The sequence below is a fragment of the Trypanosoma cruzi genome (genome assembly GCF_000209065.1).
Source record: "Trypanosoma cruzi strain CL Brener chromosome Unknown tcruzi_1047053508139, whole genome shotgun sequence".
Lineage (NCBI taxonomy): Eukaryota > Euglenozoa > Kinetoplastea > Trypanosomatida > Trypanosomatidae > Trypanosoma > Trypanosoma cruzi.
In genome coordinates this window covers 48020-63612 of record NW_921205.1, presented here as the reverse complement: position 1 = coordinate 63612, position 15593 = coordinate 48020, and the positions used below count along the sequence as shown (strand labels likewise).

Below are 15593 nucleotides of genomic sequence, written 5' to 3'. Positions count from 1 at the left end.
GGTCAAAGACAATCCCCACCACAGAACAACCAGCGACACAAAGACGCGCAGACGCAACCACGCCAGTGACACCATCCCCTTCCCCTCATCGGCCGGAACCGCACCAAATCGCACCGCGGGTGTTGTGAAGTAACGGCAACTGTGCAGTATACACGGAACAGAACCAAAATTTCATCCTCTAATTGCTCAAATTTATGTTTCTCGTACTAGTTGCCAACAACTCTGAAAAAGCCACAAAAGGTAATTGTTCCACTCATCCTCCTCCTAATCAAAGAAAACCCTTCATACCCTCCCCCGTCCATGGCCTAAGATCCGCAAAAGGCTGTCAAGAGAAAAAAAGTGTTTGGAGAACACCAATTTGCAAAGCGGGATCGGCTGCCACTCACCCTCACTCCCTCACACCTCCCGCTCCCTCCACAGGCGATCCAGCACATCACCATCACGACAAGACGCAGCACCGCGAAAGCACACACACACCGGGACATGTTGGGCCTCTGTTGTTCACTCTCCTCCTTCCCTTCTCCTTCCGCTGGATCCGCTCACGCGGCGACGGTTGTGTGTGCGGGGTGTCTTCACTGCAGCAACACGTGAGAGCATACAAATATGTGTGGGCGGTGTGTGTGTGCCTTTCAGAGCCTTACAATTTCACAGTAGCGATTCGCGCTTTTTTGCTTTTCTTCCTAGCGTGTCTGTGTGTGTTCGATAAGTGAAGGAGGAAAACAGCGACAATACATCCGATGCATCAATGGGAAGCACAACACCCACGCGGAGTGCAGGAGACAAGACAATCCGGAAGGGACGGCACGGAGGACCATCGCCCACAGAAAAGAGCAGCAACACGGCAATTCGCGACAGGCCGTCGGTGTGTGCGGGCCAGCCCTCACGCGGTGCAACACGCCTCACACCCAACAGGAAAGGACAGACAGTGAGAGAGGGAGATGGATGGATGCCGTCAAGAGGCACTCACTATCAAAATGGCCCTTGAGCATGCGGCCACTCCACGCAGGAACACAGGAGGAGAAGATTACAGGAGAAAAGGCAAGAAGCAGCACAAACACACAAAAGGAACAAACACCAGTCTCGGGAAAAGCACCGCCACGGCCCTCACCCTGGCCGGCGACTCCACACCAGCCCTCTCACACTAACACCATCGCAGTGCCGTCAGTCCGCGGGTGAGAGGATTCGGCCCTCCACACAACAAACGCACACACCGCCAGCAGCCACCCGCCATGGAAGAGGAGAAGAGACCCAACGCCACCATCGCCTCCAGTTCAATCCCACGGCCAACGGGATACGGCCGCAGCCCCGCAGCCAACACACAGCGCAAAAGGAGCGAGCTATCACCACAGAGCCACACACGCAGAAGCGATTCCTCACCCACCCATGACGCGCCGCCTCAGTCCATGCGGTCACGGAGTGCACCACTTCCTCAATACAACTTATTCGTCCATCCCTTTAAGACGCTTCTGTTAGTGATGGGCCTTAGAACACAATAGAAGAAAATGGACAATGCAGTAACGCCGTGACACCGCCAGCCACAATGATTCCCTCATTCCGGGGCAATTCTCCAATTATGCCTTGTATGCGCACACACAATCAACATACTATATGAAAATCACGCAACGTTTTCCACCAGAAAACAAACAACCCCACTCCACCCCTAATTTCTTCTCTCACTGTTATGTTCGATAGCGTTGGACGTTCCTGGCCTTCGTGTGCGGTGCTGCCGCATGGGGCTGGTGCACCCGCACCGTATGCACACAAAAAAGTATCCAAAAATATATATATCCCACATTATTTTTTACCAGAAATCAGAACTGCCCCCTTCCCTCCCCAATTCCTTTTCCCATTTCCGTGGCTATTCCTCACTTCGGAGAGCTGCGTCTCCTCCAAAGCCCCAGATGATATTGACACTTGGTACTGGTGCATCTCTTCCTCCCGGAACCCCGCAATCTCTCGGCTTTCATCGTCGCTCACACTATCTGAATTGACGACATCACATCTCTGCCAGCCATTCATCGGCGTGCTGTCTGCGTGCTGCACGTAAATAATCTCCCACGACATGTCTCGGGATAGCTCCTCCCAACCATTAAAATACGCCGCCAGGCACTCAGTGAACTGCCTCACGGTGCTGGCGGTGGTGTGGTGCCCACCCGCCGTAGTCATCCGCAGTCCAAACAGCGTCATTGGATTTGAGTCCACAAAGAAAAAGCCGTCCACCAGCAAAAACTCTCCAACCGCCGGTATGCACGGCAGCCGATGCTTTATAGTACTATTTGTATGGTATTCCATTGCAGCCGATCCACATACAACTCGGTGGGGTGTCCTCCAGGGACCGCCTTCAGCACTGCGTGCTGTCCTCCACGACGTGCTGGTGGGCCCAGCTCCTTGAGTTCCTCTACTAATGCAGCGGCAAACTCACTCCAAACATGAATGCGCGCAAGCCAAACCCTCCACACATTCGGAAAAAAGAGTATTCCTCTTCCCCAATACTAGCAACGGAAATAAATCCCCATCACTCATCGCGTCCCCCAAAATAGTGCGCTATTCGACGCCCGAGGCAAACAGATATCGCTGCGTTGAGAAATCCCTCAGCACCGACTTCTCCTCCTGCTCGGACAACACTCACAACCTTTTGAGGCGGATCCCCAGAATACCACAGCCTCACTCCCCGATGTTTAAAGTGCCTTTCACCGTCCCGGGAATTGATCCCATCCAAGGCATCCTCAATGGCAGCAGAGTGTGCAATGAACTTACTCGCATCAAAGATGTGAAGTGGAATCGGACCCACTTTTTCCATGCGTTCTTCGACCATCTTCCAGGACTCCGCCTGCCCATCCGTAGTCCCATCGCGCTCCATCCATGCACACATCGCCTTCACATCCATCTCGTCGAGTACTTCACACTGGTCCGCTCGGCTTTTACTTGCGTCTCCCATTCATCACAGTTGCCCACGTTTGGGGGTGACACCACACTCATGCCCCATCCGGTGCTAGACACAAAATATTTCGCTGGCGGTGTCCCTTTCTCTGTCACGTCGTAGAAAATATGCCCTTTCATCACACAATCCCACAATCCCACAAAACGTCCATGGATGCTCCTCCACCCACGTGTCTTGTCACCGTCTTGATGGTCTTGCCACACACGTACGTCGTACTTCCACCAACACTGTAGACATCAAATTGGAGCTTCTCGACATCGCAGTGCAGAAGCTGGTAAAGGAGGTACGAGCCGGCAGCCATCGACTTCCCGATCCCGGGCGTCCCAATCAACACACGCCGCCCAGGCGTAAAGTAGGGCCCACCGTCAGTGCTGAACCACTCGGTGAGATCGCCCTTGACGATCTGCCACGCTCGCTCCACCTCAGAGTTAACACAAAAGTCATTACCAGCCCCATTCAGCACACTCAGCGTGTACGGCCATCCATCGTCCGAGGTGAGCACCATCAGCCTGGGAGGTGCCGCACCAAATTGCTGCACAGCGTCATCCTTTTCGACAGCGTCGTCAGCTGCCTTGTACGACCATGACTCTTCTGGCTTCCCCTCATGCACCCTCCTTCACCTCCATCCCCGTTTTCTTTCGCTCCACGCCGTCCGGAAGTTCCACCGCATGGCTCCAACTCGCATTGTGCACAGACTCGTACAATCCCTCCAGGTACCTCGGTGCACTCGACTTCTTTGGGTCCTCGCCTCCTCGGCGGCTGCATCCAAGAACCTTTTAGTGACTTCATGAACACCTGTTTTCACCTCCGCAGCAACCACCAACCACCCAAGTAGATTGTCCACACCATTTTTGTAAAGCTTGTTTACAACTTCTTCCAAACCCATTTCCCTCCGTACAGTCTTCTCCATCTCCGCATAAGCACCTGATGCCCGTATTTCGTTCAATACTCCCGCATCGCGGATATACCTCGTGGGATCAATAAAAAAAACCCTCAGTAAGACATTCCGATTGGCGTGCAAAATGCCTTTGCCTTCCATTTCCATCGTAAGAAAATCACTCAGCTTCATTTCCATGACGCGGACTCTTCCTTTAAACAGTACATCTTCGATCACAGCATATAAGTTAAATATTACTTGTTGTTGGTCCTGCCTTTCCCTTTCTCCTGCCTCACGCCTCGCTTCTCTCAGTACCTGAGTGAGAACTTCGTTTAGTTTTCTCCTTGCAGCAGAAGTGACTGTGTCCTTTCCTTGATAGTCCCTCCATTGCCCGAGAAAGTCCACACCCTCGTGATGAAGCCTATTAATAGCCTCCAATAGTATTTCCCTCTCATCCAGCTCTATTTTCAGCTCTCTGTATGACGACGATGCCGTTATTAAGCCCAATATTTCATTGTCGTTAATAAACATCGTGGGTCTCAACACAAACACCGAAATAGAGACGTTCTCATTGGTGTCAACAACGCCCCTGCCGCCAAAATAATTACGAATGAATTCATTCAGCTTCATTTTGTTCCTGAGAGTGCTTCCCTCCAGCAGAATGTCCTTTACGCTGCTGCTCATGGTCCACTGTGGTCGCTGCGCTTCCTCGTCTCTTGTTTGTGTCGCAGCGGGTTGATCTGTGTCACCCTCAGACTCCGGCCTTGCTCTTCTCCCAGAATCTCCCTGCGGCACAGCAGGCGCTTGATTTCCAGGCATTGTTTCTCCTTGTTTTCTTAGTTGGATTGAGTTAAAGCTGAATACTAACCAGCAGTCAAAAGGAAGACTAGAATAAAATACGCACAGGAATGACTGACAGCCTCAGCACGAGAGTCACCTACATGGTGTGAAATGCACACAAAATGCACAAGGACCGCCGCAACGACGGCAATTGGGTGCCACTCACCCAGCACAGTGTTGGTGAGGGCAAACAATAATAACAACGTGGTGTGCACGGAGGATTCGTCCACGCATCCCGCTCGCCACGGTCCCGCACCCGTGTGGCACCGCCGACACCGCACACACTCCACAAAAGGACGTGGGCATTTCGCCCCCCTGACACGTACAAACCCACAAGTGGGAAGAGAACTCGGTACAGCAACGGCCAAACGCAGGGAACAAAAATCATACACGCCACAACAGCGATGCATCACGATAAGCTCCCGCACAGGGAAAATATATGTATATATGTATATATTTTTTATCGAATTTTTTTGCAATTCGCACAGTACAAAAGAACCATGACACTGCCTTCAATATTGCATTCGTCATTTACATCCCCAATGCATAGCACCACGGATATCGCCCTTCCATGGTGAAAACGAATGCCCCGTTGTGGCGTCACCGCGCAGCCATTTGCCTGGATGGGAAAAAGAAGAAAATCAGGCGTCCGTCAACATGGAATGAGGAGGAACTCCACCGCAGTGTCCTCCACGACGCAAACACTCCGCGGCCAGTGCCCGGTGTCGTGTGCGGGCTCTGCGAGAAGATTTTGGGCACGCCGCTGTGCCACACGAAGTGCCCCCTCGAAACGCAACAGCAGACGCGTCTCCTTCCGGTCGCACTCGTGGTGGTGGCGGCATCCGCTGCCTCGCTGCGTGCTGGTGGCGTCGACTACAATGCTGCAGTGTGAGAGTGTGTGCCGACAGGAGCAGTGCTGCGTTGGGTGGGCAGTGCCCTCCGCGGCGAGAAACCAAGCGCAACTCCTGACCGCGGCGCTCACGCAATTCCCTCCACGCCTCTCCCTCCACCCGGCAATCACACAGCCGCCAGCACATTGTCCCCGAAACAAAACACACGTAAAAGAGTCGCGGCATATTCCCAAGAGAACAGAGTGACAGCCACACGCTGCGGCCATCGTGCCAACAAGTGAGCCCTCGGACAACTTTGTTTTGGGGCCACACGCACACCACGCAGGGGTCACCCACAGCAACGCACAAAATTCCAATCAAAAACATTCAACCACCTTCACCGCAATCGCACAGAGGATGAGAGCCACGGCGCACTTTCACTGTCTCTCTCTCTCTCCTGTCCACGGAAAAAAGCAGAAACCACAAGAAACCTAAGGCACCGTGAAAAAAAGAAGCATCCGCCTGCAGCGAAATGTGTACACCGTGCGTCTCTGTGTGTCTGTCTGTGCCTACATATACGCAGGGAAAAAAAAGGGCACAAAATTAAAGCAACACAAAACCCGCAAAAGACGCGCCAGAATCAAAGAAATAATAATAATACTGAGAATTTTAATTATACAGCAGCCCAAGAACCCCCAGCAAAAAAAAAAAAAAAAAAAAATGATCAAACGTTTATTTGGCGGTATATACACCTCTCCTCTATTCCTACACACAAAAGCAAAACGAAATTACATCCTGAATAAATTAAATAACATTTCAGACTAAAAACCCATCAAGCAAAAAAAAAAAAAGCAAAAATTAATTCCCTCAAAAATTAAACTCCACTTTACATCGACCCATTGTGAATTCGCAACTTGGCACTATTCCGCGCCTTCCATGTGTGTCGCCTCTCCACACAAACAACAGTGCGTTGTGCAGTGGTAAGAGACGGACAAAAGTAAAAAACAAACTGCCCTCGCCACCCTCCAGGCGGTGTATTACCACAAACACAAGCCATGTAATGCATGAGGAAAATAAGTGCCAAAAAAGGCGCCCACCACTTGTTTAACTTCATTCTTAACGCACATTTAGTAAAGATTTCTTAAACCAAATAAAAGCTGTTTCCCTCACATGTTACCGTTCAATCAGCAAAATTAAAAAAACATTAAACAATTACAAAAACGACCTGCAGGAAAAAAGCAACGAAACAACGGTCTGGTGGTCTGAGACAAACCCGGTGCATACATATGAGGTGGTTTCCGGGCGGCTTGCGAATGAGCGTCCCTTTCGAGCCCTTCCCCCAGTGGCCCACGACCACGCAGCAAGGCTGGCCCGAGGAAGTGGGTGGGGTGAAAAATGAGAATGGTCTCACCCTCCAACGCGGCTCAACCACGACGCACCCGCAATACACCGGAGAGAAACCAAAAGAGCAAACAAAAAAAAATTACAGGTTTCCATTTAAATAGAGAATAATAGAAAGGGTTGCACCATCGGACGCAATCCTTCCACAAGCTGCTCAATACATCAAGTTACATCGCGCACACAGTGTTATTGTGTGGACCACACCAGGCATGACCACTGCAAAAATTATTTACTAAGCTGAAGGGCCAACCATTCAGGATTGAGAACGTCGTTCAACGAGCAGACTTCAGGAAAGGGAATTGTTTTTGCCTTCCGATCGGCGTCGTATATTTTTACAGTGGCATTCTGCACAAAATCCCTGGTCTCATTCATGACGTCAGGGGAATAACGCAGCCAGTCCACCCACGTTGTGCGGTTCAGCAGTGTAGGCATTTTGTCCCAAAAGTAGGGGGGCCCAGGAAAGTGGTACAACGCCGGGGACCCAAAGGCCCCGGAACGCGGTGTGAGAAAAAAGGAGTTGTTGTAGTCAAGACTCAGAAGTCCGTATCGTATGCGGAAATCGGCAGTCACATTCGTGTCTCGGGTCACGCTCCACACATGCAACAGCGACCAGATGCTCTGGTCACACCACCATTTATCACTCGTTGCCAGAAGGCTCGCATATGCTTTGTACGCCTCTCGAAATGCCCACACACGCCCCACCATTCCTCCACCAGCGAGGTATCGGTACCTCGACGCCAGAAAACGCACCATGCGCTGATCCGCAGAGGACTTGGCGGCCTCCCATACACGTTCGTAGTACCAACCGCATTTCGCAAAGTTTTCTTGAGGCCCCCATGGGACCACGAGTTCCATCTGTGGCGCATAACAGACCGGGTCACTCTCAAACAACAAGGGGGCTGTTGCCTCACCTCGATGCACCGCCGTGGCGTTGAGGGCGTCTGCGGTGGGCGCTGTTGTTGCCACAAAGTCCTCCACGGCCTGCTTTATCCCAAGGGGTCCGGTGAACATCGTGTCGCCACCATCGAACACCACCACCACGTCCTCATCGCGCAGGCCCTCGTCAGTTATGCAGTCCAGAAGCAACGACGGGCGGGATGTGTGTGTGTAATTCGCCCCCATGCCAATCGTTGTTACAGACACACGGGAAAGAATGGAGCTCACCTGCATCCTGCACCAGCCGGGAGAGTAGCCCGTCTGAACAACAATAAGAGCAACCCTTGGCTCCCGCGTTGGAGAGGGTGCAGAGTCCCTGCAGTGCACAGGGATGGAGGGAACCTGCCACACATTTGTGTCTATTGCCAATGAAACAAAATTAAGCAGCATCACCAACACAACAGCAGTCCAGAGCAGCACCTGGCAGTAGTGCTTGTTCAATGCTCTGAGAAGCGCGGCGAGAGATGCGTAAGAGCGCATTGTGGATATTGGGAGCTGGGAAGTGGTGAAAAGTTCTACAAAAGTAACAAGAGCAGCATGGGATAAAAGACACATCGATTATGGGAGTGGCAGTAACAGTATGCGGTGCCCATTGTCAGCCTCCACACAAACAGTTATAACAGACATGGCGTGGGTAGGTGTGGCGCCACCACCACCGCCCCGTGGCAGTCACGTCCTCAGGCAGTGTCTACAAAGTAAACTGTGTACGTCCGTGTGTGTGCTCCCCGTTGAGGCCTACGGGGTTGACACGCCCACACCCAGTGCTGCAATTCCGCCGGTAGCTACGTAGGGAAACACAAACACAACTGGACGACAAAAAACCCACGTCACCACAGCAGCGGGTCTCCAAAAACTATCTCACGAGTTCAAATGACATGTACACACTGCCACCAAAAGCAGATGTTCCGGAATCCCCATCGCCCCCCGCATCGGAGCGCAAACAAATGGTGCCACTTAAAACAACATTAAAAAAGCTCGTGAAGACACCACCATCTGCAGAGAGCGCCGCTGTGCCATGGTTCGACACGTGCGTCGTCAACACACCACCTCATGAGCAAAAGAGGAGGAGACAGAACATTTTTCGATGCCGCAGACCCAGCACCACAGAAAAGGTTTAAAAAAGTACGCCCTTTTGCGGCAGAAAACCCGATGCGAGGCATTTCTCCTTTCACACCCTAATTATAGCTGCACACAGTGAAAGCTGCCACAAATTTAAACAAGAAAATTGGACTGCAAATAGGAACTGACAAGAACAATGCATGGCCGTAAGAGTCTTCTCTGCAAGTATACTCACAGTGCTACGTGGGAAATGCGGCAAACTCCCTGCCATTCACACACACGCATCCCCTGCATGCATGCTCCACCGCGCAAAAATACAACTCCAAAAAGCGCAAAATATAAAAAACATATACAAACCACAAAGCAGTCCACAACAGCAAACTGTGTGTCCCTGTGCAACAAAAGTGATGACGAAAGGTGTTTGAGCACATTAAAAACAATAATAATAAAACACGCGTAGCACATATATATATAGATATGGCACAGCCAATTCCTGCTTCGAGCACCACGCCAATGGCATCGTGAAATGCGTATGTGGAAGCACCGCTACTCAAAGCACAGCAATGCCCTGCCGTGCAAAATAGAGGTCGTTTGCCAAGGACGTTTCTTTCCATAGCCGGCCGACATTTTGTCCATGATGTAAAAAAGCAATAAAAATACTCATTAGATAAAGATTCATAAAGTATGGACTGTAGCAAACCTCGGTCGTGTGTTTCGGCGTATGCCCTTTTTGCCATTTTGGTGTGGGTAAAACTTTTGTTGGCTGCAGAGTAGCATTGGAGGGGCTTTTGACAACCCCCAAACGGTTCATCAGCCCTGCCGGGAGCCCCGGTGGGCATGGCGAGGGTTGCCGGGAATACTTTTTGCTCGGCTCATCTGAAAAGTAGACATAACATTGGGTCTGTGCTCATTTCTGAGTTTGGCTGCAAGTGCAACAGTAAACGTATGCGCCGCATCAATCACTCCAAACGCCTTTGCAAGCCGCTGCTGTGCGTCTCTGTGACTGTTTGGCGGCTCTTTTAGACCTTGCGCCGCCTCTGGCTTCGGGAGGCTCTCAATCACCCAAAAAAGAAACCGACATCCATGCTGCGCCTGCCAACAAAAAATGAGCTTACGCACATCCTGGATGCGGCAGGAGGATAATCCAGTAAGACATGCACAGCAACGTCGCAAGCGTCACTCTGCTAGACGGCAAAAAGCTCTTCCAAAGCCCGCGTCATTGCACCGTCAAGCGATATGTCTGCAACTGCGCCCCAATGACAGCTAAAATCCTATCTGGGTGGCGCAGGGCACTTCCTCAAACGATGGGTAGAATCACAATGCCTCAAAAGAGAACTCCTTGCACGGAGCAAACGTAACGCGGCACATGGCGTTGCTTGACTAATGGAACAATAAAGCGCCTTCTGCCCTTCCGCTACAAGGGCGTCTGATGGCACACCTTCTACCCATGCATGGTTACGTGGATCCTTCGCAGGAGCTGGTTTTGCGGATCAAGTGTTCCGCATGCCTTGACATTTGCCACGGCACTCAGCAATATATGTTTCTCTGACTGCCTCCAAAGAGGCCCAAAGTGTTAGACACAACACGCTGGACTGCTTCCCTTTTAGAGGAGCCCCAGAAAATGGTACCCGAGCGCCTAGAAGAATGTGTGGCATCGCTCCCAACGACCATGCGTCGCACTTGACGTCATGGAGTTTGCTCTGGGCGCCGTAGTAACCCACATTGACTTTCTCGATTCCAATGTAAATCAGTGATCCTCGGGCATTCCAGTAATGTAATCTCGTTTTCGATACCTTATAAGTGCCGTATACGTCCAAAACGCATGGCATATCTATACTTGTAGACATCTTCTTCTGGCAAAGAAAGATATTCTCCTGCTTTAGATCATGGTGTATTTAACCAATGGAGCAGACGTGAGCAGACGTGAGCAAAAGCAAAAAGAATTTTTCAGGCTCTTTTGTTGGTAGTTATTTCTCCGCATTGCGAAAATATCGCAGTGCTGTCCAGAACCATCCAGTCATACAGAAGTTCCAGAACGCGCTAGAGGTGTCTTTGTGTGTCAAATTTATTCGAAAGTCAAATGACACGCGTGGGTCCCCAATCGCCAGCACGTCGCGCAATTCACAAAGGACAGAATTAATGTCATTTGGCCCACAACGGCAAATGTCCACCGCTTTGACGAGAAAATCTTTTGTGTATGATACGATGAAAGCGGCAATAGACCAGTTCTTGCAACCCCCTCCAACACGACTGAAGGCATACAGAAAAACACAGTAAGGGGAAACGGTTTGAAGTGAGGCACACAATACCAAGAGGAAAACAGCACTGTGTGAAGAAGCACGTAGTCACACGGCTCTCAAAGAAAAAAAAGGGTGTTTAGCTAAATTATTCCGACTTTTTAGGACATGTGACTTCCGGCACCCCTCACACAGCAAGAGGTGTCCGAGGCACGTCAGAGTGTCAAATGCCTCATTTTGCGTGGAGCACACACCCATCATTGGCAGCAACCGTTCTTCCTTGTTTGTGTCATTAAATCCCGTCAAAATACGACACGTTCACCCCCCATGACAAAAAAAAAGGAAAAAAAGAAAAAAAAAGCGAAGGGGAAAAAAGTAACGCCTGCGTCAAAGCTTCTCATTCCCCATGGGCACATGTTGAATGGTGTCCGTGAAAGTGCTGGTGATAAGATTCATACTGCTGAGATAAAGGCGTCCGTCTTGCCAAGACATCCATGGCGTTGCAAATTAATGTAATGAAGGCACCAAGTTTGGTTTTTAGTCACGGAGGTTAATAGAAAACGTCCAATAGTGACGCTTCCATCACTCTCATGTCACCAATCAGAAACACACACAAAGACACACACTAAGAGTAAATAGCAAAAAAACGATAACCAAGAGGCAATGCATCGTCTGTTGTGTCTCTCCGAAAACGACAAATAGTACACGTGATAGCGTGCAGCATGATTCGTCCACTAAAATGAAAAAAAGTGATTCGTCTTACTTGTGCAGTTTGTCACCATTTGCCCTGTGCATAAACGCCGGCATTGGTGTGGCTCGCTGCTGAAGCTCCTCCGGAATGCGTATTCCCTCTCCAAGAGCAGGAAGTTCACGTGAGTGCATGCCCTTCACATAAGGCACCACATAAGTCCCCAGCCATGACCAAAACAACATAAATGCAAGAAAAAATTTCCACGGAAACGACCGAAGTTGCTTTATACGTGCACGCCACGGGAGCGTTCGGTTATTTTCCACACGCTGACGGTCGCGATAAAGAGCCTCGGCCAGGTCAAAGCGTCCCTTCCCCAACTTGGTACTACTCATCGCGTGGTGTGTCGCACGCCGTGGCTGTCGGCGCTTCACATATTTACTTTGACAAAGTGTCACGGACAATGCGGAGCGCAACATCCTTTTACGACCTTCCTCCCCCTTTATCCTTCCGCATGCTGCATTATATCAAAATACAAACAGAGTAACAACAACAAAAGAGTGCAGGTGGGCTAAAGAATAAATTCCTCCACAGAGGAGACAGAAACACAGACACACGTAAGTGTACCGTTTATTTACTCCAAATTGCCTGAGAAATAGAACAGATGGCTGATTATCCCCGCAAGAAGGGCAAGAAAAAATTGTTTTAACGGACCAATAAACTCCGTTCAAAAAAAGTGCGGGAAGAATTCATCTACCACATGTGGGCACCGTAACTCCTACATTCATTGATTTCTTGCAGCGCAATGGGAATATTTGTTGACGCATCGCGCCATGCCAACTAAAAACCACTTCGCGAATTTTCCATTTTTCTCAATCCATGCACTGCCTTCACTGGAGAATCGATTGCACTCCTCCGAAGATCATTCGTTTAGAAAATGCCGCAGACTTCCTTCTGCAAGACAAGAAAACCCTAGCTGCAGATGCACCAGCTGCATCTCCGTGTGTCGAATATCTGGTACCACGCGTATCATCGCACTGCCTTCACCTAGTCAATTACTCTAGCCCAACGCTTCCTGCAGCATCTCTATAATTCTCCCACGGCGGCATTTCAGATGGATGATGACGTCTTCCAATTCTATTTATTCGGTTGTTGGAAAATGCATTTATCTTGGAGAAGCGCACCCAGCTCCTGGAAGCTTTGCAGCTTTACCCAAACATCGTCAATTTTCTCATGCTACGCTACGCGTTCCTGGCAGACCAGTATCATAATTTATTTTTTTTTTTTTTTTTTTTTTTAGGAGCTTCTGAAGAGAATGATCGCGGGAGAGCTGGCGAAATTAATTAATTTATATATGTATTCGGGTAAAACGAATGCAATTATGTATGGCACTTTCCTGTCTTTCGAATTTTGGGAGGGCCGTGACCTTAAAGGAGCAGGGAACTGTTAACGTCTAGATAATTTATAATCTTTTTCCTTTTTTTTACACCCGTGCCTGATTCCTGCAAGTTGTTTGAAAGAAATGACAATGTTTCCCTTTACTCGGTAACGCGGTGGAGCGATACTGCCGCCCACATGTTAGACTTGGCACGCCAACATGGCGATATCCAGGCGCAGCTCGCCTTTGTTGATGAAAACGGGCCGTCGGATGCGACGTTAACTGCGGCCACCTCAATGGCAGGCTTATGCTTGGTTTCAGGAGACATCGCCAAACCCTGGGACGATTCGAGCCTTAAAGGACATGTTGCAAATCTCCGGGCTCCCCGAGTAGCAAATTTTGAGAATCAATTGATCCTGCCCATCGTGGGCGCAGCCCGGGAGTTGGGGCGCGTGGCAAGGACTAATCACTGCTGAAGGGGAGCGCTTGAGCACGAAATGCGCCCACGCCGCCGTGGACGTGCAGAATCGAAGCGTTCAGCTTCATTCGCAGGTGTAAGAGACGCGTAAAAACTATCGGTATGCGAAGCTAACATTGCGTTCGCCGGCAGCCTTCCTGCAGAACGAGAATGCGCGCTCGCCTGACACGAACAGCAGTTGGAGGCAACCCGCACCCATCCACAGGAGCGAGAGGCACGCGTTAGCGCTAGAGAGGCGCAGCGAGCCGCGTGGGAGACGGAGACGGTGGGCCGGGAAGAAGTCTCCACCTCTCGGAGAGGCCCGACAGATGGACCTGTCGCGTGTCACAATAAGGCCGAAGATGGCGTTACCAAAAAACCAAATTAAAAGCATCGCTTGATGGCCGTGGGCGCGTCGTCACGCACGGCCCAACGCAATCTCACGCGAGAGAGGCGGCAGGTTATTCCTCCAGACGTCTCGGGGCAATTTTGGGTGACCACATTTTTTTCCCTCGTTGCCTTTGCCTTCCCGCACTTCCCCTTGGACGACCATTCTGGTAGAGAAGAAGAAGAACGAAGGTTCCGCGCCTTCGACGTCACCACTCGGGCCGCGCGTGTATGGGAAGGATCAATTGATTCTCAAAATTTGCTACTCGGGGAGCCCGGAGATTTGCAACATGTCCTTTAAGGCTCGAATCGTCCCAGGGTTTGGCGATGTCTCCTGAAACCAAGCATAAGCCTGCCATTGAGGTGGCCGCAGTTAACGTCGCATCCGACGGCCCGTTTTCATCAACAAAGGCGAGCTGCGCCTGGATATCGCCATGTTGGCGTGCCAAGTCTAACATGTGGGCGGCAGTATCGCTCCACTCGTAGGCCGTGTATAATTAACCAAAGCCATTTCCTTGAACCAACCTCGCTGTGTCCGTAAACTTAAAATAAAAATTAAAAAATTATCTGGTCGCCATCGGCTCCCCAATCCCCTAAAGTCGTGGCCTTCCAAAATTCGAAAGACAGGAAAGTGCCATACATAATTGCATTCGTTTTACCCGGATACATATATAAATTAATTAATTTCGCCAGCTCTCCCGCGATCATACCAAAAATAAAAAAAAGGGTCATAACTCCTCCAAGCCACGAAATCGCGCAATGTTCGTCCTTCTTCTTCTAAATTGAAAACCCCCCAACAGAACAAATGCAACAGACACATGTGCAGCACAATATCTTTCCCTGTTCCGCGTTAAATCTTACTTCCCATGCGTGCCACGGCGGTGGTGCCGGCGTTACATCCGGGATGATTCCAAAATAACAGGCAGCATGCTGTGGAGAGTGGATGCCTAAAAAAAGTGCCCACGTCAGTGTCTAACTGGAAATGACATCAATATATATATCCGCGACACAAACTACCCGTGTGTGGCCGTCCTAAGGCAGACACCGAGACACGTGTGGAGCAACGTAAAAAAAAAAGAAAAAAGAAGGAGTAAGTAATGAAATACCCCACAGAAATACATCAACATATACGCAAGGCAACACATCATTCCGCATAATTCTTCGTTATTCCTCTCGTTCCTTCTACACAACACCAGAAGCATAAAAAGTGACAGGCATGCCCTCCCACACAGTAAACGTGGAACAGGAAAGGCATTGCAGGCGTATGGACAAAATAGAAACAATGCACAAAAAACAGAGAAAATGCCGTTGCAGAGTCCGATGGGTGGCTGTGGTGCGCAGCAGCCGTGGCCCCGCGCCCTTCCTCATTGACCAGCAACACACACGTCCTAATTTCATCCATTGAAAGCCAAAGAAGGGCGTTATCGTTTTTTGTCCCTAAGTTTTCCTCAAATAAATTCAATGCCCCGCACAACAGCCACCATCGCGGAACACGTCCTCGTTACTGAGTAAAAATCTGAATAAAAACCCCGAGATCCGGAGAGGGCGCTGCAGCGGCGAGC

At 50.2% G+C, this 15593-nt stretch overlaps 2 protein-coding genes and 2 pseudogenes across 2 annotated transcripts, besides 15 other annotated features; all 4 read right to left on the bottom strand.

Moving 5' to 3' along the window:
• Positions 1 to 3615: part of a sequence feature (areas not merged during assembly with more than two copies in the genome that could not be assigned to a particular haplotype) that runs on past the window's edge.
• On the bottom strand, positions 1795 to 4637 carry Tc00.1047053508139.170 (annotated as a pseudogene).
• Positions 3616 to 4430: a sequence feature (areas merged during assembly that could not be assigned to a particular haplotype. This can correspond to areas where the two haplotypes were merged or to regions with more than two copies in the genome that were merged during assembly.).
• Positions 4431 to 4542: a sequence feature (areas merged during assembly that could not be assigned to a particular haplotype. This can correspond to areas where the two haplotypes were merged or to regions with more than two copies in the genome that were merged during assembly.).
• Positions 4543 to 13108: a sequence feature (areas not merged during assembly with more than two copies in the genome that could not be assigned to a particular haplotype).
• Positions 6189 to 6209: a microsatellite.
• Positions 7115 to 8380, bottom strand: Tc00.1047053508139.160 (expression site-associated gene (ESAG-like) protein, putative; the record flags this gene model as incomplete). The annotated part of the gene is made up of 1 exon (XM_815360.1): positions 7115 to 8380. The coding sequence occupies one exon, from the start codon at positions 8378 to 8380 to the stop codon at positions 7115 to 7117; it is 1266 nt and encodes a 421-aa protein (XP_820453.1).
• Tc00.1047053508139.155 lies at positions 9726 to 11201 on the bottom strand (annotated as a pseudogene).
• Positions 11454 to 11481: a microsatellite.
• Tc00.1047053508139.150 (uncharacterized protein) lies at positions 11881 to 12288 on the bottom strand (the record flags this gene model as incomplete). The annotated part of the gene is made up of 1 exon (XM_815359.1): positions 11881 to 12288. One exon carries the CDS (start codon positions 12286 to 12288, stop codon positions 11881 to 11883), a length of 408 nt encoding a protein of 135 aa, XP_820452.1.
• Positions 13081 to 13107: a microsatellite.
• Positions 13108 to 13273: a mobile genetic element.
• Positions 13109 to 13390: a sequence feature (areas merged during assembly that could not be assigned to a particular haplotype. This can correspond to areas where the two haplotypes were merged or to regions with more than two copies in the genome that were merged during assembly.).
• Positions 13391 to 14392: a sequence feature (areas not merged during assembly with more than two copies in the genome that could not be assigned to a particular haplotype).
• Positions 14250 to 14763: a mobile genetic element.
• Positions 14393 to 15260: a sequence feature (heterozygous, non-Esmeraldo-like haplotype).
• Positions 14575 to 14598: a sequence feature (AT_rich).
• Positions 14577 to 14739: a mobile genetic element.
• Positions 15261 to 15593: part of a sequence feature (areas not merged during assembly with more than two copies in the genome that could not be assigned to a particular haplotype) that runs on past the window's edge.